A 23,938-nucleotide genomic window follows, 5' to 3' on the forward strand; every position below is an offset into this window, starting at 1 on the left:
AAAGAAGATGTGGCACATATACACAATGGAATATTACTCAGCCATAAAAAGAAACGAAATTGAGTTATTTGTAGTGAGGTGGATGGACCTAGAGTCTGTCATACAGAGTGAAGTAAGTCGGAAAGAGAAAAACAAATACCGTATGCTAACACATATACATGGAATCTTAAAAAAAGTGGTTCTGATGAACCTAGGGGCAGGACAGGAATAAAGACGCAGATGTAGAGAATGGACTGGAGGGGATAGGGATGGGGAGGGGTAAGCTGGGACGAAGTGAGAGAGTAGCATTGACATATATACACTACCAAATGGAAAATAGCTAGTGGGAAGCAGCTGCATAGGACAGGGAGATCAGCTCAGTGCTCTGTGACCACTTAGAGGGGTGGGATAGGGAGGGTGGGAGAGAGATGCAAGAGGGAGGGGTTATGGGGATATATGTATATGTATAGGTGATTCACTTTGTTATACAGCAGAAACTAACACAATATTGTAAAGCAATTATACTCCATAAAGATGTTAAAAAAAAAGACGCTACTAATTAGAAACATAAGTTTTGGAACTCAGTTTTTTTATATCCTCTTTGAAGTAGAAACAAAAGCATGCCTATACATAAGCATATTTGTTACTGAATTAAAAATAGTTATTTTTAAAATTATTAATAATACTAATAACATTTGAGATTCAAAACTTCTAATCTGACTCTAACAAGAATAGCTATTGCCTAGTTTCTGAGCAGTTCTTGAGTTTTCATGAAATTGCACTTTGAGACTTATTTAAAAGCTTCTATATGAATTCTCAGGCTTTAGCGTGTGATACCTTTTTGCTGAGTCAGTTCACATATAAGTATTACTGAAAAGACTTTCTTGTTGGAATCCAGGTATTCTCCTGAAAGGCATAAATGCAGCAACGCAATGAGATTTTGTCAGAACTTGAAAATGTTTACCATATTTTTTTGTTAAGTGTTTGTTGAAATGGTTAGGATATTTAGAAGCCAGACATGTTGTCTATATAACATCATTTACCTCCCCTGGGCTTCATCTGCATTCAAATGGACATTTGGTTGAGAGAAAAATCTCATTTTAACTTTTCAGATTTTAAAACAGTGAACTATGTAGACTTTACCTGCTTTTGGAAGTAAATATATCTTTTCATATATCTTCAGGGGAGTGGACAGATACATACCTCAAAGGACATTCTTTTAATAAATACTTCAGAATTTTTTCACTTATAATGACATTTTTGGAGGAGGAATCATGTTTTCTTCCTCACATCCCATATGTAACCATAGTTACTAAAAAATTGTTTTGTTGCTATGAAAATATAAACATATGTATTTCATTTACTTTTCAAACATTCATCACTTGGTATAAAAATTTGGGAAAGTTTATAAAACTTTGGTATAATCTTTAGAAACACAATGGAAAGGAGGAATTTTTTTAGGAAAAGAAATATTACTTACTTTATGCTCCTGAAATATCCATGGATTACTTGATTTGAGAGCAGAGTCCTTGCAGTAGCTATAAGTTTCTCAGAGTCCTTATAATTGACTTATATTTCCAGGTTTCCTGGGGTCATTCCATTGTAGGGATATATAACAGACAAGGCAGAGCTGATGACCTTCCAGCCTGGGGGTAGTCAGACAAATAGACTGTCACACATATGGTACATCCCCATGGATGGAAAGGCCAGAGTGAAAGCATAGAAGGAATCATGTGGCACCCTGTGCATTGTTTAAAAAAATTCAATCAAGTAAATTTTAAAGATCTAATTGGCTTTATTGAATGATTCATGAATCAGCAGCATCTATCTAGCAAGTAGAGAGGAGTTCCAAAGGACTGCAAAAAGGCAAAGGTTTTTAAAGGCAGAACAAGGAAGTCATAAAGAAAAAAGATTATTTCAGACCTAGGTATCCTACGTATGGGGGACAGAAGGGGTCTAAGTGGCAGATTATCTCATCTTCCTTTTGGGGATGGTGAGGGCCCACGTGACAGATTACGTTCTTGGTGCTGACCAGAAAATTCCTGACTGACCATTTAAGACTACATTTCTGGGGAGGTTGAAGCTTCAGTTAAGTTAGGTATTAAGCCCCGGTTTCGTGGTGTGGCCTAGCACAAGTGACTCCATTTTGGGCCTATGGCTTTTCTTTTTAACAATTCCCCCCTTTTGATCAGACTTTCAGCTTAACTGAGAGAAGTGATCCAACTTTAAGGCATTAGCATCACTCTCAGCTACCTCTCTGAAGTTCTCATGGTTTTTATCATCCCTTTGGTGGTATCCATAGGTTATGATGTTTCTACTACCCCTGTGATATTCACAGATTATAGCTTCAGGTTCACAATCTTTAAATTGGTTACTCTCTTTGTTCCTTTCCTGATGTTCCAGTCTTAGGGAGATCTTTTGCTTTGTGGTTAGTGGCTGTGAACATGTATTTAAAGCTTTTGCAAGAACACAATGCACCAGGGAGATTATTATAATTATTATAAGCAGGATAATTCCCAGTGTTTGGAGTGCACTTCTGAGCCATGGTGCCTAAGATCGAAATCAGCTAAGTCAAGGAAAGACCCCATTGAAGGAGTCACCTATTTTAAGCCAAGTGGCTTGCTCAGTGATCTTATGTAATTATTTCAACTTCCCCAGAAGTGTTAATCCAAGTGCAGCAGGGGGTGTTGGCTGCAACACAGGCTCTTGCTCAGCTCAGACATAATCAAGGGCTATCCTATTATCAAGAATAACTTTGGCCCAGAGTCTAAGGATCTTTGTTGGGCAGCTCTTATGTTAGCAACAGAATCTGGAATATCTTCAAAAGTTAAAGAGAGGTTCCTCATTAACATTTACTCCTAATCAGGGATGTAGGGATCTGTCAAAGAGAGTTAATTTGGAATCACGAATGCCTCCTGGTATTAAGGGTCTGTGGACCATGTAGGCAGTTGCATTCTGGTTATTCTTGCCTTGTATCCCTTTCTTGCATAGAACCTGGACACAAAGTTCCCCAAATTTGGGGTATCAATAAGAGACAGGGAAACATACCGGGGGTCTCTAGCCTCATGGACAGAGCCGAGTTTTTGATGACAAAACCAGCAGTCTGAAAGGTTACTTCTCTTAGCAATGGCCTGGGAGATATGAATGGTGGTGTTATCTTTCCAGGCCAACGCTGGAGTAAAGGAAAGAAGAGAGGGTTTCACGTTTAGTTAAAGCATGAAGTTATGATCTGGTGTCTTGGAAAGAAGCAGTCTACCTTGATGTCAGCTACTTCTCTTCCTAGTCAGTTTAATTTAGAGGTCTCCAGCATTTGGATGGGACCAGATGTCAGCTGGAGTCTTCCTTAACTGTGAAATATGTAACCAAGGCTTGAATTGTTGAACTTTAGCTGTCATCTGAATAGTAAAGGGGACTTGGTGTAGTCCCTTCCAAGAATATTCAAAGGCAGGCTTTGTTCTTACCAATTCAGTTTTATGATCTTAAAGTTATCAGAAGCCTGCACTTGTCAAAAAGTTATTTTCTTGAATTTTTCTGAAGATGAAATACTTTTGCCGGAAGACTTTTGCAAAGTGTCAGAGTAAAACAATAGCTCTCTGCAAATGACAGAAGACTTTAAAAATGTCCATTATTAAAGACCTGATGGAATTAACAAGGATATTTAGTTATTTCTGTGACACACAGCATTTTTAGATAATAACTGGAATTAGGACATATCAGATTTCCAGGAATTTCACACAATTTATGAAATACTTATAACATATACCTGTATAAACACAACATAAAGAAGGCTTTGTATTACTTCTTACATGCTTCCCATGTAATTGAACATACCAAATAAGCATAATTAATACCAAATAAGCATCTCCCTTTTTATAAGGAGAGAGAACAAATCTTTTGAAACGTTCCAGGGGCCCTCTGGAAAATTTCCATGTTAGTTTAAGGTAAAAAAGACTTCATTTAGAAGTTGATTTTAGGGCTTCCCTGGTGGCGCAGTGGTTGCGCGTCCGCCTGCCGATGCAGGGGACCCGCGTTCGCGCCTTGGTTTGGGAGGATCCCACATGCCGCGGAGCGGCTGGGCCCGTGAGCCATGGCCGCTGAGCCTGCGCGTCCGGAGCCTGTGCTCCGCAACGGGAGAGGCCACAACAGTGTGAGGCCCGCATACCACAAAAAAAAAAAAAAAAAAAGAAGTTGATTTTGGTGAAGTTTGTCAAAAATATCAAAAGATTTTATAACACTTGATCAAATAGGGTCATAGGTCATTGTGAAACAATACTTAGTTACCTATATAATCAAAATAACAAAGGTTTCCTAGGTAGACATTGAAGGTTACATAGTTCTGAGCAAAACTTAGCTCTTTTAATATCTAGAGGACTAGGTTTATTTAAGTAATCAATGACCTGATAAAGACAACATAGAACATAGGTGATTATTTTGACAAGACATAATATCTTTGTTTTTTCTAGGCAGATTACTTAAAGAAAAACCTTTCGTAATCTCTTATTTTCAAGAACAGACTTATAGAAAACAAAAAATGTTGACCTTCTAACAGAGAAAAAAACAAATTCCAATTTTGCACCAGCCAACTTTTGATATTCAAACTTATTTACTTAACTAAATTCATTCTACTTATCTAGTCCTGACCACATGTAAAATTCCTTTTCCTTATTTCTAGTAGGCTTAACTAACTGCACATATAAGAATATTTAACTCTTAGTAACCTTTAATTTCTAGAGAAAACTAAGAAGTAAGCATTATAAACTGTCTTTTATATCAGCATTCTGTTGACTGGCAGACTTATAAATACTTTTTATAATTTCTGGAAATATGCTTCTCACAATGGCACAAAATATGTTTGCTATTAGACCCAAATATCTTTAATTCCTTTGTGAAAGGAAGTAAAAAGTGGATAAACCTATGCCCAGTAATAAATGTTTCAATATTTTATCCTATTTGGAAATGGTCTGGATGTTCAATGACTATCCATCATTTAATTCAACTTAGCAAAACTTTAAGGTTTCAGGATACTAGAAAGATTTGGGGTAAGTACTGAAAAAGTTCATCTAGAAACTTTTCTCTCACGTACACCCATTTAATTTACTTGTTTTCAATAATTATGTTTAGACCACCCACAAAAACCTCATGAGACATTAGACAAAGTCTGTTAATGTTCTAGGTTATTTTTCTGGCTGACAAATTTTGCAAGAGATAACATGAACTTCTTTGACTAATAAGCCCAGGTAGAATAAAAAGTTTTATGTCTGCATTATATTCAATGTTATTAACTCTAAAGGCATATCTATTTCCATTAAACCATCAAACTTAAACTAGCCTTTATTTACCAAACATTATCGCAGATCATGTGAACTTGAAAAGCATTTGGGTTAGTTTGAATCCTAAATTTGTAAAAGGCTTGCTTGTTTAAGCCAGTTAAATAGAACTCTTTTACAAATTAACTTTAGCAATACCATTCGAAGGTAGAAAAATGCCAAACACCCACAACACATATATAGACGCACATGAGCATACAGACAGACATAAACAGAGAGCTTACAGTTTTCATTTAAAATTTTTCCTTGAACTAGATTTTTGGGCAAGAGTGCTGCTTTAGCAATTTGTACTTTTTTTAAAGTCCCATTCCCCACCTCCTTTTTTTTTTTCTGCAGTTCTCTAGAGCTATACTTCTAGCTTTGCAAAGACTTTTAAGATAAGGACAGTTGTTCTCAATTCCTTAAAGAACTGGTTTGGAGCCTGGATGCTAATGGACTGACATACCCCTTTACCTATGTTGGAATGTTTCTCTCTGGTTATATTTAGCTTAGAGAAGATGGCCAAAAAAAAATTTTTTTAATCTGTCAGGCTCTGAATATCAGCTTCCAATTCGGCCAAACCTCTGGTTATAAAGTTATTAAATCCTTTCAAATATCTTGTCAGTTTTCAGCCAGGACAAACAATGGCTATTTCTGGTAATATTGAACAAACTCTTGGACTCAAGAGGTGTCCCCCAAAAGGGTGCAAAAGATATTATATTCACAAGACCTAGAGTCACCCAAAGGCAAGCAAAAGAAAGAACTGACAGCTTGCATGTGCCAGGCAGGCAGAAAGCCAAGCCAGGTACTTAGGGCATCAAACAAAACAAGCAAGAAGGCAATGGCTATCCCTGGGAGAGAAGGGATCCATAACCAATGGATCTGTATTTGGAAAGGAAGGGACAAGTTGAAATTTTATTTTCCTCTTTCAGTTGGGCACTATAGACAGGTTCGGTAGAACTGGGTTTGGTAAGAATTCTTACCTTTCCCTGGCTTCTGCCGTTTTTCCCTGGATCCCCTCTGCAGGCTCCTGTTTTTTATTCATTTTAATTTTAGCTTTCCTTGGCAGTTTAAGGGCATAGTGTAGCAGTTTACCAGAAAATCCCTCAAAGTCTCATCAACTCTGAGAGGTGTCCATGGGGGCCCTCCTTCGAAGATAGACATGGGGGTGTCTGTAAGGCCGTTAACATGGTGGGCTTTTGTTTACGGTCTCCTGGTCTCTTTAGAGTGGAAAAGACAATTCAGACAGTATTACTAGAATGAATACTTAAGTAAAGGAGGAAAGAGGGGAGCAGTAGGAGTTATGTCAGTCTTATAGTCTTTTGTTTTAGGTACCTCTTATATCTTTAATTTTTTCTTAGCTCTTTGCAACAGAACTTTCAATGGAGCTATTTTGGAATTTTGAAGCCTTTTGGAGGCTTTTGCATACCAATTAAAATATGTATCCCTTACTTTTAAGTTCACTTCTTAAATGATTTTATCTAATTGGAATGTTCCTCATAATGGCCGTTGTAATTTCCCTGAGGGCTGGCAGCAGTTTGGTAGGACCCTAGCTTCATATGGGGTTCAACTCACATTTCTGTCCAGCCATATTTTGCCACAAATGGAGTGCCACCCACATTTCTGTCTGGTCATATTTTGGGGATCCCCAACATGATAGTTACCAGGCAGAACTCTCAGGACGCAGTAAGATTTTGACATTTTTGTAGATATCTATAGCTTCTGCGATTACAGTTCTTAGACATAAAATAGGCAGTTGTACCAGAAGGTGGTGCACTTGACTCTTTAGAAATTAAAGATCCCATCTCTTTTAGCTAGCCTTTATCTACACAAAACAGGACAAACAAGTATGTGTACCTTAACACTGCAGAATTAAGTACAGTAAATACCAAATACTGCAGCCTGGCCAAGAAAAAGGCCCTGGTACACTACCAACAATTCCCAACTTGGAACCTGAGTCTGAGGTGAAGAACTGAACCAGCAGACCTCAACAAATGGGGTCAGTGGACTGATTCCAAACAAATGGGGAACTGTAGCTAGCAGTTCCCAACATGGAATCTAGGGACAGAACCATAAGCTGGGGTTTCCAATCAAATAGGAAATTGTGGTGAGGACTACCAGAAGTACCCAACATGGAACTAGTGATTCCAAACAAATTGGGAACCAACTGGAAAGCCAGTTAGATCTGGAGTTCAACACAAAAAGAGTGGAGCTCAAACTGAGAGGAACTTACCAACAGCCCCCAGAAATGGAGAGAAAGACAGTGAACTCAGATAGGAGTTTGCAGGTATCACGACTGTGTTTCTTGTTGTCCCAATTGCCATCAGAACTTCACTTTGGATCACACTGCTGCCACCAAATCTGTTAAAAGACCAAAATTCATCTGAGTAAATTTTAAAGCTCTAATTATCTTTATTGAATGATTCATGAATTAGGCAGCATCCTTCCAGTGAGCAGAGGGGAGCTCCAAAGGGCTACCAAAAGGGAAAGATTTTTAAAGGCAGGACAAGGAAGTCATAAAGAAAAAAGATTATTTCAGGCTTAGATAACCTACCTATGGGGGACAGAAAAGTTCTATGTGGCAGATTACTTCATCTTCCTTTGGGGAATGAATGTATTACCTCATTGGTGTTGACTAGAAAATTCTTGACTGCCTGGTTAAGACTAAATTTCAATTAGGTTAGGTATTAAGCCCCAATATGGTGGTGTGGCTTAGCATAAGTGACTCCATTTTGGGCCTGTGGTTTTCTTTTTAACAGCACAGAGTCAGACACTTCATGTAGACAGGAGAAGCAAATGTGCCTGTTGGTCATAAGGAGGCAGTGACACTAGATATAGGGGACATATACTCTTACAAGTTTAAGGTATGAATGGGCTACTCAGGACTTCGTGCCCAGGACACTTGGGTTTGACATACATAGATGAAATTTTATCGGGGGTGAGGCAGGTAGACAATAAAAAAGTAATCTGGTAGTCATTGTCTATCATGCTCTTCTACATAGGATCTGAACCTAGAATGACTGTGAAGAAATTACTTAACCTTGTTATTTTCAGTTTCATCATCTCTGAAATAGGGAGAAAATTATTCATTTATTCAGTCATTTGTTCATGCCCTCATTTAGGCACCAATTATTTATAAAACACCTACTGTGTACCAAGCACTCTCATTTTCAGAATGGTAGTAAAGATTAAAAGAGACAATAAATATAAGGTCCAATATCTGGCATAAAATGGATGCTTAATACACAATAGCTATTAATGTTTTGCTGTGCCTCCAAGGATTCCAGTGCAGTTTGTTTAATTAATGTGCATATGCAACCAACCTGTACCATACCCACCACCCACTAGAGTTTTGAGCAAGATTGGCTTCCCACTAGCCTCAACAACAATTCCTCACAAATCACGGATTACAGAACTTTCATCTGAGTGAAAGTTTAGACTAGAATGTTAAAAGGAACCTACTTTTAAAAGACATTTTTAAATTGAAAGTGGACCACTCAGCTTCCAATGAACTCTTCTCCTAAGTGTGTATGTCTTTGACTGAGGTGTTCTCTGAAAGGAATATAAGATTTAGATTTACTTTCATTGACTTAGAATTCTTAAAGCTAGCCCAGAGGTTAATGATGAAGGAAGTCACGATGAACAAGCTGCGGTTTGTACGATCCTCCGAAGCTTCAGTTAAACACTTGACCGTTCTTTTTTCCTGGGAAAGAAATCACTGTGACAATGCTCTTTTTCATTATAAATCTTCTCTCAGCATACACATTTTTAATGCTAACTAGAATGCTAATTGGTGAAAATATAACTCTAGTTATGATTTGGAGTCTGTTAATCTTGCTACTTCATAAGCCAGCCTCTTTATTTAGCAGACGATAAGGTGTGGGGGAGTTTTGCTGCTGAGAAAATGGGCTGCTGGTGATAATGTGCTCCAAAGACGCAGGCATCCGTGTCGGTTTGGTTGTAAATAAGACTAAGAAATTCAAAATAAAGGCTAACCTAGTTTTCCTCCTCCTTTTGCAAATCTCTGCTCGGTCTGCCGCCACCGTCGTCTGCAGAACGGCTACACGCCTTTGCACCAGGCCGCCCAGCAGGGCCACACGCACATCATCAACGTCCTGCTGCCGCACGGGGCCAAGCCCAACGCCACCACCGCGGTAAGGCGGCGCCGGCTGCCCCTCTCCGCGCAGCTCCTTCCTTGCCCCCGCCCCCATCCCCCTCCATGGGGGCCACTTGGCTGAGCTGAGTCCCCATACAGCCTCCTTAAATGAGCCTTCGCACTCGGGAAAGCCTGGGATTTCCAGAAATCAGCCTGGGATTTCGCTGAGAGCGCTCGTCCCGGGAGGGAGCGCTCGTCCCGGGAGGGAGCGCTCGTCCCGGGAGGGAGCGCTCGTCCCGGGAGGGAGCGCTCGTCCCGGGAGGGAGCGCTCGTCCCGGGAGGGAGCGCTCGTCCCGGGAGGGAGCGCTCGTCCCGGGAGGGAGCGCCGCGGCCTGACCCAGTCTTCCCTCCCCGAGGGGGCCCTGCGCTCGGGCTGCTGGAACGAGCTCGGCTTCCAGCTGGCTCTCGGCTGGGCGCGGAGTCCGCCCCTCCCGCCCGGCCTTCTTAAGGGAGCACAGTTTCGGACGCTGCTGGCTCAGACTAAGCTGTTTGGGATGTGGAGCCATTGAAATGTAAACTAAGCCGTGCAGTTTAACAAACGGGGATCCCCAGTGGCCGCTGGGGCCTGCGTTGCTTGCTTGTGTCCTTTTGCTGCACGGTGAGCTTCTGCACAGCTGCAGCTAAATATGTTACTGTGTTCCCTGTGGTAACATCTTACCTGCAACAGATGGCCTGACCTCTGTTGAGGAGTGAGTGTACTTGGTACTTGAATAGTTTTCTCCGGAGGCCTCACCCTCAGTTCAAGAGTTACTTTCCTAAGCACAGTACAGGATTCGGAGAGGGGTTTGACAACTTTAGGGTTAAAGCCGTCAAGCGCTTCTTATTAGAAAGAGCAAGCAGCTGCAGCTTGTTGTGTTACCATGGTGACCTGGGCTATAGTCTAAAGAAGTTACAAAGAAGATTCAGATGTAATGGTAAAAACTAGTGATTTTCCTAAGCTGTGCCTGTTTTGGAAGGAAATGCTGGCTCATGTGGAGCCGCGGGTGAGCTCATTGGCTCACCTCGCCGTCCTCTCTCCCGGCTCTCACTCTCTCTTTCACTCTCTCTTCAGAATGGCAACACTGCCTTGGCGATTGCTAAGCGTCTGGGCTACATCTCCGTGGTGGACACCCTGAAGGTTGTAACCGAGGAGGTCACCACCACCACCACGGTAAGTGAAAGGAACCCATCGGCTTCGGCTCCCTTGTCGTGGCTTTTAAGCCACAGTCATTTGCACTTACAAAATGTTCTGAGCTTTTGATTTTGAACTTCTTTTATTGTAGAGCATACACTGAAGTATGCAGATGTAAAGGCATTAACACAACTAGTAACAGGGATTTCAGCTTCCTTTAGTCAACAGAAATCCATAGAAAATGCGTGAATGTAATTTTATAATACTTAGTTCCTTTTTCTGTGACTGACTTCTTTTCTTCTGGCTCCTCTGCCCTGTTGCTGTAGTTGGGTGTGACACCTACCGCTGGCAAAGTGGTAGGACGCTCCACAGCAAACTTTTTATCTTAGCCCGGAAGTCACGCCAGACTCTGGGAAGACCCCATCCCTCCTATGCTCACCACTGGGTCAGATGCATTCCCAGTGAGAACACTTCATCCTGCTTTTCTTCCTATCTCTGACTATTTTTTATTCAAAAAGAAAATCGAATGTGCTTAAGAGAGAAACTGTGTCTGTATCTTGACAGAATATATATTTAACATTTTTTATTTTCGCTGTTTGGAATATGACTGCTGATTCTTTAGGAGAGAACGGCAATCATCACTGGCCTTTGCCAGAGAAACTCTGGAAGAGTGCGGGCCGTGATATTAATGAGTCCTAATGCTCTTGTGCTATTCAGTTGGAGCAAAGCTTAAAAGGAGGCCTCCTGAGAGGAGACTCACAGCTGGAAGTGCGCTTCTCTTTGCATATATTTATTAACTTTTCTCCTTAAGCATCAACTCTAAGAACGACAGGCTCTTTAATTTCTCTTCATAAAGTAGAAAAGTAGAGCGACAGCAGAACATTTAGATGTTCCTGAGAGGCAATAAGATCATGAATCAACAAATAAAAAATTCTGAATGAGGTTCTAGTAAATGCTCCAAGCTAGGAATGATGCATATAGAGTTTTGGAACACTTGGTTCTTTTGCTAGATGTAAGGAAAAAGAAAGGAATTTTGTCCTTCAGGCTGACAGCAAGTCCCTGCTGACAGATATTGAGGTAGTTGGTTTGATGTGACGTTTTCAATAGAGTGGAGTATGATTTATTAATGAACTACAAGACAGAGACTGAATTTAGGTGAGAGAATGGCACTGCTTGTTTTCTCAAGCAAAATCTTTGGCCAGTGTACCACAATATTCTTAAAGATTTAAAGTATAGCGTCAGTAAATTATATAGGAGAAAAACAAGTCTTGTCATCACCTAGCACTATACTTCTGAGTCAGTATATATGGCTGAATCATAATGGCTCTTTCTTACTATATGATTTGCTATACCAGGAAAATCTTCGTATTGGGGACCTGTACATATATCTTTATGTGGCATCTTTGAAACAATGTGCACATCACAGATAAGTGAAGGTTTTGGTGGCAAGATTGGGTAAACGCTTTTGTTCTTAGAAGTCATGTTTTCTCTCAACTTTACCTCTTGCACGTTCTGGGAATTATGCATGTACATTTTTATCAGATGACCACTAGATGGCCAACGTGCATCTTTTAGCTATCTTGACCTGCTTTTTCTTCCATTCATTTCATTAATTCGTTCCTTTAGTGTTTATTGGATATAAAATATGTGCTGGGTTCTGTGCTCAGTGCTGAAGTGTCATCAACGGTGAAAACATTACTCCTCCCTACCAGCAACTTACAGTGTAGTGGGAGTGAAGAATGAGACTTATGTTTTGTAAGAAAATATCAATAAATTCTTGTTTAATATCAATAAAACTATAGAACGTACACATCTAATTTCAAAGAGATCTCAGGCTCATAAATATTACTTAGAGTGAATGACTTTAACTATACAGGTCTGTATTTAAAAAGAGGAGCAATTTTTAAGAATACTATTGCTAAAGTTCTCAGATACCTTGTGAGAAATCAGACATATGGTCATATCTCCACACCTGTAGCTCTAGGGGGATGTGAAAACTCCTCATAAAACTCTCTGTGAGCTTTTTTACTTTTCTGGTAATTGTTCATCTCTATGCTGCCTAGCTAATCATTGCTCCAACAAAAACCACCATACTTAGAAATCAAGTTTCTAGGTGAAAAGCCAACAAACAAATATAAAACATAACAGCATGTCTGCTTTCAGTTGGGAAAATAAGAAATCATTGCCCACATTAACTAAACAAGTACCCCCTTTATCTAAATGGGTAGTTTTATTGGTTACATGTTTTAATGCTGCCCTATCTTTACTTTCTTCTTCTCTTAGAATTGGATTCTTAGAACTGTGAATTTTATTGTTTTGTAAAATGGAATTTGGGGTTAAGTGTTAAAAATATGAACTTATTCCTTCTGTGATGTGAGTCTTCTTACTTTATACTTCTTCTCTTTCAGAAGAGATTTTCATTCATTCTTTTCCCACATAACGATGATATTAATGATATTAAAAACTATAACTAAAATTTAGTAGCTACAAATATGCCAGACACTGAGGGTAGATCTAGGATTCAAATTTAGGTTGTCAGATTCCAAAATCCATATTCTTAACCACTCTGATGTAACTCATCTTGGCTTTGCTAAAAGTAGCTTACCAGGAATTTTCAACTTTTAAAAACTCACTTAAATAGCGCCCTTTATTGATTTTCATGGAAGTGTCATATTCAATATCATTTTCTAAAATCTACAGATTCACTAAAAATAATTTGGAACTACTCACTGGTGGTAGGCAAATAGCACGAGGCAATGATTATGTAAAATTAATCAAATTAAATTTAATGTTACTACCATTTGAATGTCATAGTTGAACTACAGCCATACAGCTAACATACGAATTTCAGGTCATTGGCTTCATACGATGTGCCATTTGAGCAGAAATGTGAGTTCTCTGCCATCAGCGAAAGTTTCCTTTGCTATTCCTCCTTCCAGAATTCTTCACCCCAAAGTATGGATAAAGTCATTGTGTGGAGAGAAGAGTAAGGCAGCAGTTTGTAAAGGAAAAGTCACTGCTTCAGAAATTTGTGAGACATTTTTGGAATCATGGTTTGTTTCCTTAACCTTTGCTTTTCTAACTTCGTAAGACCTAGCAGAGGATATGAGACAGTTGAGCATTCTCTGGGGATTACAATCATTGTCTGTTTGCCGGAATGGACATCAGAGTGGGAGGACACATTTCTGGCAGCAGAAGCCAGCAAGCTCAGTCTCCTAATGCAGTTTGGAAGAACTGTGAGATATGACTCATTTCTCTACTTACTGATCAGCTATCGTCAATTATATGCATAGTTTTAAAGTGATCGTTGCATATAATCATTGATATGTAGAGCATAAATTACTGAATAAGCTGCTAAAATAAAAATGACATTATAGTTGTATTACCATTTAAACTTTGGTTCTAAATCTTATCTGATGCCATAAGTCAGTAAAAATGGGAACCATAAAAGTGGCCGTGCAATATATACCTGTAAAGTCATTTGACACTTTTTAAGTGGAGTCAAGAACTTTTCTTTGAATACAGGTCCATTGACTAGAGGGCTAAGTTGTCATTCTTGAACAAAGAACGTCTATAATACATACTGTATTGTGTGTGTATGTGTCTATCCTATAATATCTATATCTATATAAAATTTATCCTGTGTATTATCTTAAAGAGACACTATTCTGAGTGCAGAACCTTTCTAAACTTTTGACATTTTTCTCCCCAACGTGCTATAATTGTCTTAACCACACCTGAGTAGCAGTTATTTTTGGAGACTCACCTTTGTTGAGACTTTCCAAACCATTTACCTTAGTTTTTATAGAAAAATATTACTTATGTAGTCTGTAACTTATATATAAAAATTCTGTTAACATGTACAATTGGTATAAAGGGGTTTGGGAGCAAAACCAGGCTTAGCTTGTAGCACTGATGGGAGCCAATGTGTGTGGGCACTGGAAGGTGGCATACTAGCCAAGGTCACTCACCACGCTGTGACTTATTGTGACTTGCTGAGTAAGTGGTACAAAGGAAGTGGTTGACCAAGGGGATGGGCTAAATGAAGAGCAGTAAAGCACACTTTTTCTTTTGCACACACAAAAAGCAGATATTATCCCCCATTTATAAAATACCATGTAAGGACTCATGTTTTATTTTCTACATCACGATAAATGTTAAAAACTCATTATTAAGTCTGCCATCTATCGCATTCTATTTGTTTTGCCACATTATATGATTTAATTACATCCTATTAAACTTATGCATCGTGCACTACTCATTTTAACTTTTAAAGTAGTTTCTAATCTTGACCATAGAATCTGAGATTCTGTGGTCAAGAATCTTCTAGATTCTTCTAGAAGAAGATGCCCATGATCATTTAATTACATCCTTGTTTTCTTTGGGCTATTCAGATGTACTTGCATAAAACCATATTTATGTTTGGCTAATCAAGTTTTCAAAGGCCACTTCATTTAAAGGGACAATTTTTTTCATTTCTTATCATTTCTTATCACATTACTAATGAGTGGGAAGACTTATTTATTATCCATTCAACAAATATTTACTGACGACCTTGGAAGGGTCAGGCACTACGTCATGTACAAATGCATACTATATTAACTACATTGTATATAGAAAGCAGTTTTAATATCTGTGCCAAAAAATATCCATGACCAATATGATCAGTGTTACTTTTTCTATTGCCACATATATTTGCTGATAATAACCTTAATAGCATTCAATAACCAAACTACAGCAAATTTAGTTCCACTCTCACAAGTTCAAAGAAAATATAGTCACATTATCAGCATCTGAAAATAGAAACTGAGAAGGTCGGGCAGTATAATTTAATCATTTAAAGTGTATTTCCATCAGTTATTTTCAAATGGAGAAGCATCTTCTTGTGGAAATGTTTCCTATGAAGGGCAAATACTCTAGAACATTTCTGCAAAAATGGACTTTCTGGTGTGGTCTAATGCAGTAGATATCCCTTAACATTTTTAATCATTTAATGTACATTTAGATACTTATTTTAAATGTTTCCCCAAAAGTCATAGTTTAATTGAATGTCATTGTATCTATCCTGTATTTTAAACGTAAGTCATTTTTCTGCAATCTATACACTTTCCTAATGCAGGAAAGTGGGTTGCAAATTGAGCTGCACAATAGACCCACCTGAGGAACTTTAAAAAATACCTATAGCTGGGCCCTGTCTTCAGGGATGCGGATTTAATTGGCTTGCGTTGAGACCCAAGCAACAATATGTTTTAAATTTCTCTAATAATTATAATATGCAGGTAGAGCTGAGAACCATTAATATAGAACTTAGTTTATCATCTTTCTGTGTTAAATTCATAAATTAATTAATATTATAATTAAATGGTATATTTTTAAGTTTCTTCATTCATCAAATTCTTACTGACTACCTGTTATTCTCCAGAACTTTGGATAGATGCTTTTGTCTTTCCTACAGTGTTTACTTTGTTTTCAGTAAATAAGACATTATGGAATTATTTAGACATCAGAAACAACATGCTGGAAAGCTGAATTTACTGCTCTAGTCTTCAGTTGTGCCTTCATCTGGATAACATGAGACTTTCTTTCCTTTTTGCATTTCTTCCTTTTCTTTTCTTCCCAAAGAAAATCTATGTGGTCATTATGTGGATTTTAAATGTATTTTGCATAATTTTATGTCATCAGTTTATTCCAATATGCATTTGAGAAGCCCCTACTATGTTTCAGGTTCTGTGGAAACAACTCCTTTCATGACTCACACTCATGTGGGAGCTGGAGGGGGCACATACAGGTGTGTGATGTGTTGCATGTGATGCTATAGGAGTGGGTAACGGCAGATAAACACGGTTGAACAAACACATTCATTGGGGAGGGTCAGGGAGTGTTTCTCCAAGGAAGTTACATCTTATATGAGCCAAGACAAGGGAAGAAAGAACATTTCTGGTAAAGAAAAGGATATATGGGGGAAAAAAGCAGAGGCATAAGAGAACATGGCTGCCAACACGGTTGTAGCATGTGGAGGAGGGATGAGGCCTCCCTGCCTCTCCTTACTACATCACCAGGCATCTTCCCAGCCAGTTTGCCAGACCCTTGAACAACCCGGGGAGTTCATCCGAATACAACTTACAGTCAGCCATCTGTATGGATGGTTCCGCATCCGTGGGTTCAACCAACCTCGGGTCATGCAGTAATGTAGTGTTTACTATTGAAAGATATCCACGTGTAAGTGGACCCATGAGTTTCAAACCTGCATTGTTCAGGGATCAACTGTATTAAGTTTTCTTCTGAAGAAAATGGGAAGCCACTGAAAGGTTATACAGTATCACATTGTGATTTAATCAGTCCTTCTTAACATGTAGAAATTATACCCATGCATGTAAATATATTCTTAATCAGTTGAATTTCCCTGTAAAATTATTTGAAGTTATCTACTGCTTTTGGAAAAAAAAGAGTTGGTGGTAGGGCTATTGTAGCCAAACAAGTCTGTAGTCTCTAGGTAGCAAAGCTTAAAAACCTAGACAACCTATTTACTGTATTTTGGTGGCTTTAGTTGAAGATTTTACTCTTATTTCAGGAGATTAGTTTTTTAAATTTCTCATAACAATGCCAATTGATGTACTTAACACACTGTCAATGCAGGAACTAGAGATAGGAATTTGAGACTCAGCTATCTTAAGGTGATATTTCAAGTCATGAGATGTGGATTTTTATCTTTTTTTTTTTTTTTTATCACTCTGGTATCCCTGGTGTCTGAAACAGTGCCTGGCATGCAATAGGCACTCAGAATGTTTCTTGAGTGCCTGAATGACTAAAAAGTTCAGAGGCCCTTTGTTTTTAAGATTAATTTAATATCAAAATATAGTGATGTTAAATTATGCTAGCTAATATTTATTGAATACTAACATATACTAAGCACTGTTCTTAGAGCTCTTACATATTTCATTTAACCTTCATAACAATTTTATGAAGTAGTATTATTATCCTGTTTTACAAATGGTGAAATTGAGGCACAGAGAAATAAAGGGACTTGCTAAGGCCTCATAGCTAATAAATGATGAAGTTAGAATTTGAACCCATGTAGCCAGACTCCAGAGCCTGGTCTCTTAAACTTACGTCATCCATCAGGGATGGAAGGCAGTGGATCTGACAACTCTGGAGGGCCGTTATGGAAGGCAAATAAGCAGCAAGCCAGAAGTGTAGACCAATGAAAGACTGTAAGGATGGGTGATTCTCCACTGTTGATCCTCTAATCCCAGAAGAGATGCATCACATTTTCTGCCCCGAAGTTTATGTCTTTCACATTGTTTACAACTTCGTTCCAGTGGCTTTGTTTTTAATAAATCGCATATATTCACTGCTTCTTTTTAAAGCTTTTCTGGAGACATTACTTAGTTCATTTTAGGGAAGCCCTGAAAACCTGAATCTGCTTTCTCAATATGGCTATTAATGCCATTGCTAAAGAATTTATTTTGCAAATGGGAATTCAAAATAATGAACTTTCTCTTGTACAACTTCACTGGACTAAATGATCATTCATCTTCAGAAAGAACAAATGAGTTTCCATGAAGGAGAATAAGAGACTAAGCTTCCAAAATGTCCACGTGGAGAAGATGGAGTGCTCGGGGCCTGATCTCTTGCTGATGCTGTTGACTATGGCCTCCTCTGTGATTCTTTTGATCTTTTGTTTGATTTTTGTTCTTAAGTTGAGCATTAATGATTTTTGTCTTTCCAGACTATCACTGAAAAACACAAGCTAAATGTTCCTGAGACCATGACTGAGGTTCTTGATGTTTCTGATGAAGAGGGTAAGACTTTTATTCACTCTTCTATGACATCTGTCATGGTCTTACACAAAGGAAACCATCCTTTTTTTCAGGGAACAAGCTGGTACAGTGGATGTGGATGACAGCATCTTAGCACTTAAAGTAACCTTTTCACCTTTGTTTCAGTACATTTACTGTTTCATTTTGGGGGAGGGAGGATTTTGTTTATATATTTTCAAGTGGCGTTATCTTTAATGACTTACTAAATAACAGGACCAGGACAAGGGAGAGAAACTGGAAGTCGGCCTTCTGTTAAAATATCTACCTGATAATACAATTATTGTTAATATGTTTTAACTATGCTAAAATACATTTTTTATTAAAATGCTTTAAAGTAAAAGAACTTAATGTATACTCTATCAATGGTATATTGAGAAATCTCTGCTTTCTAATTGGTTCAAACATCCAGAATATATTTTAAAACTAATATCTAGAAAAAAATATATTTTAAAACTAAGATATAGAAAAAAAAAGAGCCTTAGCGAAGGTTTAAAATAGGGCAGCAGTAAGTCATACAAATTCAACATAAGAATTTGATTCTTTAAGTCAGAAGATATGCCCCCTATAGTTTTAGAGTTGATAAAAATTATCTAAGCCAGTGGATTTCAAAGGTCTGAGAAGCTCTACGAGGAGCACCAGGGACTGCCTTGGGGTGGGTATGGGGCATCATGCTAGAGGTACTGCCAGCAGGGTTTCTGGCTCCCCACCTCTACTTCAACTAGAGTAGTTGACTTTTCTTGAACAAAAAGAAAAATCTGCTAAAAGAATCATGAATGCAGCACATAGAGTATGCAACCAAGTTTCAGTAGTGCAGCTATTGGTCAAGTGTACCTGTTAGAAAAATATATATGTATGTATATACATGACATGACATGTATACATGAATACATGTACATAAGTGTACATGTTTGAAAAATTATTGCCATACTGACCCTAGTAGTAGGCCCAATACTAACTGCTTTTATGGAGAAATATTAAAGGTATTTCTTTAGGTTCTTCAAGATGTATCCAGAAGGTAAAACTTTACATTGAGATGCCCTTATTTGGAACCAATTTGTTAATTCACCTATCGGTAACAGACATTGAGTTGTCTCAGCTTTTATAAGAACTTACGACAAGAACAAACAAATGTTGGGTCAATGTATTATTGTAAGTAAATTAAAAGGTATTGCCAAAGCTAATGGTTCCAAGTATTTATTATAATAATTTTGTGTTCCATCCTAATACTTGCTGATTTTCAGCATTTGTACATGCACACTATATTTTGTTTCGTGTGATCTTCTTTCTTATCTTCACTTACATGCTGAACAGCTTTTAAACAGTTTGGTGACCACTTTATTGATGGGGAAGTGCTTAGTGATTCAGGTACCTGTAGAGGAAATTGTTGAAGTGAAAGTTTGTCTTCGCGTTTAATTTTTCTTAACTGGCTAGAAGCAACTAGCTTAATATTTAAATCTGGATGCCTAATACTAATCTGGTGGTTTCTGAAATAGCATGTGTAATATGAGTGGAATTGCTTATGTGTGCATTTGGGTGTGTGGATTGTATTAACTTGGAAGCTTAACACCATGAATTGCTTATACTGTTAATGATTTTTGAAACTATTATTGAGACCTATTAACATAATTAAATTATCTAATGAACATTATATAAATATTTTCCCAAAACTAATATTTCTTCTTAAAATACAAATTTAGAGAAAAATTAATTTTTTGATAAGTTGACATTGAATTAGCGTGAACATGTTAACAACTACGTTAGGCTACTTGATATGCAGTCATCCCATTCCTGGATAAAGATATATTTTAGATGTGGCTAAAAATATATTAAGTTAGTAGTTATAATCTAATTTTTTTAAGTTAGCTAGGAATAAAGTAACCTTTAAATATTATTTAGGGGGTACTTTGGCATATAGGGAAAAATGAATAATATAAAATATTCTATCTAGCAAGAAGTTTCCAAAGTATATGTGGTACCACTTTAAGCAAACCTATTACATGAAAATCTAACTTTATAAATCAGATAAATTAGATAGTGATTATATAATCTAAAAATAGTTATTTATTTCCAAAATGATTGTTAAGGAATTCCAATAGCTAATGCATCCACAGTATTTACTGGGTTTTTAGAAATTCCATTTGTGTGAAACATCCTCTTGGACCTGCCCATTGCATAATATAAGACCTAGCTATAACATCTTGTACACTTTTGTTAAAACTATTATATATTAAAAGTTATTAGTGATAAGAACTCTTGATTTGAGAGGAATGTTGCCTAATGATCAAGAATATCTTTCATGGTGATGGAGGAAGCTCTCCATGTCTAGATATGGCCAAAAACTTAACATTTTTCCCCAGAAAGAAATCCAAGGTGAATAATATTTTTGTATAGGATATATTTGAGTTTTGTGAAGTAACTTTTTAGTACAAACAATTAGTATAAAGGCATTTGACTAGTTGACATTGCCAATCCTTTAATTTTTTGTGCTCTTAAAATGTTTTCACGGAACCTACCATCATTTATATGGACAAAGTGCAGCCACATGTGTTTGGATAATATTAGCCAGTCCCTGTTTTCTTTACAGCTCTACTATTTTAATGATAGTCTATGTGTCAATACTCAGAAGAATATCCAAACCAAGTTCAGATGTCCTTCCAGGCTAACTTGCTATAGTGAAGCAGTCAGAATTTTCCACTCATGAATCCAATCAACAGATAGTGAAAGTGATGTTATTGTGTGTAAAGCTCTATGACTGGTGCCATGGGGGAATCAGAAGTGAACATATATGGAGAGGTAATGTGTAAATTAATGAAGCATAACTAAAGGCACTATGTCATCTGCTTTTCATATCTGCCTGGGAAAATCTGGAGAGGGAGAGACCTAGCACAGTCTCAAGGAATTGCTGAAAGCTGAGAGATAAATAGGAGGGTGGCACAGGTTTTAGGGAGTGGAGAAGGAACAGTATGGGAAGGTCCCGAGATGGGAAAGGGCAAGAGAGAGACACAGAGTGACAAAATAATCTAGTCATTCATTTTGACTGATGCATTAAAACACACGGGGCTTCGCTGTGGAATGTTTGGATTCTCAACTGAAAAGTCAAGGAAATTAGGATGTGTTAAAGATTTCAATTAATGATTGAAACAATTAAATCTGTTTCGTACAAAGATTAAATCTACAGTGGCACACCGAAGGAGTGCATTAGGATGAAATTGGAAGGAAGCAGGTAGCTGAGGGAAGAGAAAGCATTTACTAGACATCACAATGCTAGGTGCATTGAATCATTTAATCCCTACAGCATCCATATGGGATAGGCTATGGATTTCCCCTCATTTGTTTTTCAGGTGAGAAAGGCTCACCTGAAGATGAGGAGGGCTAAGGCTTAAACACGTTAAGTAGTTTGTTCAGTGGCACAGAGCTACTAAGTGGTGAATGTGGAATCGAAACCCACTTTGAAAACTGTTGTAATAGCTCAGTCATGATGTAAATGAGTCCTGATGGAGCAAGATGGCAGAGAAATGGAAGAAAAAGAGAAATGGGAATTCAGTCTAAGAATATTCTACTGTGCAGACTAAAACAAAGCTGTAAATGTAATCCTCTACATCTTCATAGGATCCTGAGCTGATTCCTGTCTTTGCTGACTCAGCTCCATAGCCATAAATTATATGGTAGAGCTCAGGGGTTATACACCCAGGTAACTAAATTACCTGTGGAAATGTGACCCATGTATCCCTTATACTCAGAGATTTGTGAGTGGGTGGTTTGTATAAACTTCTCCACTAGTTCTCTGGGACGATGTGTTCTAATAATCAAGAGAACTCCAGAATGACTGAGTGTTGGGATGAAATACGGAGGCACATCTACCTTCTCCTTTTGACACACTTCCACTGTGGACGCTTGACGTGAGCGGGGCTCCTCACCCGAGGTTTCAGTCCTTTACCCACTTATCAGCAGAAGCGCTGAGTATTCTTAAGAGAGAGAGAGCTCAGTGACATGTCAGAGAATCTCCTTCTTCCCAGCACTGTGAAGAGTTGTCAGAATGAAGAATCCTTGGGACCTTCCCACTTTATCTTAATTTATTCCCATACTCTTGTGATCTGTGTCTTATAGAGGCTGGTCATGGCTAAATGTGCCTCTATCACTGAGGAATCTTGTAGTTTCCAGATATTAAAACATGAAACTTTAAAAGCAAGTAATACATCTATGTTATACAATTAGTAGGAAAGGGTTTTCATAAAATTGTTTGGAAAGATTAGAGAATACAATGAAAAAAAGTTAAGTCCTAAAACCTGGAAGTCAGCATTCTATTAAGTAAGTAAATATGTAATGGCAGGGAAGGGGTTGTTCAAGTATAGGAAACAAAAAGGAAATTCACTTTAGGTTTGTTATGATGCAAAAAAATAGGGTTTGCTTTTTGTTTATTTGTTTTACATCAAATAAGTAAGTTGATAAAAGAAAGTATGTTAGGGTATAACCATTCTTTCATAAGCTTTCTGAGTTACGCAAAATTCTTTCCAAGCCTAATAGAACTGTACTCAAGCAAGAGTTAAATATTTAAATTCAAAATCTTATTTGAAAGCAGACCTTCATCCCTACCCGCCCCCCCCCACCCCTTGGCTAGGGTAGGGAAGTAGTTGTACTGTTTGCTGCTGTAGGGAATTTGCAGAGAAGCAGGTGGGCAGAGAGTGGGTGAGGAAGAAGATGAGGTGTATGCTACCATGCTGAATCTGAGGTGCTTATAGGAAGTTCAGGTGGAGTCCAGGAAGCATTTGAATGTGCATGTTGGGTTTCTGAGAGAGGTTTGGAATGGACGCAGATATGTGTGTAGGCAAAATAGAGGTGATCCTTGAAGTTTTAAACACACATGATAATTTGTCAAATGAGAAGAAAAGTCAGATGGGAAGTATCAACATTTAAGGAGAGTCGAGACTGAGAAGAAAGACTCAGAGAGGTAGGGGGAAGACTGGGGGAGACTTATGTCAGAGAAATTAAGGAGGGTAGTTTTCCAAAGAAGAAATCACCTCTTGGCCACTGATTAATTTGTAAAATAGAAAGCCTCTTTTAATAGGTTTGACTATGAAAGGAAGAGGACTCAGAGTGTGAAATAAAGAAGGCCTAAAGAGCTGGAGGAAGCTGTATTTCAAAGATGGCAGAAACATGGATGATGTTACGGTGGAAAGAAAGGGCTGACAGAGAAGTAGAGGTTGAAGATGAAGGGCCTAGCAGACAAGGTATCTAGGAAGATGAAAGAAGATGAGGATTTTTTTTTAACATCTTTATTGGAGTATAATTGCTTTACAATTGGTGTATTAGTTTCTGCTTTACAACAAAGTGGATCAGCTATACATATACATATGTTCCCATATCGCTTCCCTCTTGCGCCTCCCTCCCTCCCACCCTCCCTATCCCACCCCTCTAGGTGGTCACAAAGCACCGAGCTGATGTCCCTGTGCTATGCGGCTGCTTGCCACTAGCTATCCACCCTACGTTTGGTAGTGTATATATGTCCATGCCACTCTCTCACTTCGTCACAGCTTACCCTTCCCCCTCCCCATGTCCTCAAGTCCAT

General features: G+C 38.2%; 1 protein-coding gene across 31 annotated transcripts in view; it reads left to right on the forward strand.

Annotated features, from left to right (window-relative positions):
• The window catches only part of ANK2 (ankyrin 2), a 689,964-nt gene that overhangs the window by 589,716 nt on the left and 76,310 nt on the right, over positions 1–23,938 (forward strand). For 24 of the 31 annotated variants that reach the window (XM_055086182.1, XM_055086196.1, XM_055086184.1 and 21 more), the window contains 3 exons: positions 9,341–9,439; positions 10,493–10,591; positions 18,282–18,354. In XM_055086182.1, coding sequence (XP_054942157.1) covers positions 9,341–9,439; positions 10,493–10,591; positions 18,282–18,354 — 271 coding nt within the window. Of the gene's footprint in view, positions 1–9,340; positions 9,440–10,492; positions 10,592–18,281; positions 18,355–19,683; positions 19,738–23,500; positions 23,601–23,938 lie in introns of those variants that run through there. The other 7 variants (XM_055086193.1, XM_055086177.1, XM_055086179.1 and 4 more) reach the window with 2 other exon arrangements.

This window comes from Physeter macrocephalus, chromosome 7 (genome assembly GCF_002837175.3).
Source record: "Physeter macrocephalus isolate SW-GA chromosome 7, ASM283717v5, whole genome shotgun sequence".
In the NCBI taxonomy this organism is placed as follows: domain Eukaryota; kingdom Metazoa; phylum Chordata; class Mammalia; order Artiodactyla; family Physeteridae; genus Physeter; species Physeter macrocephalus.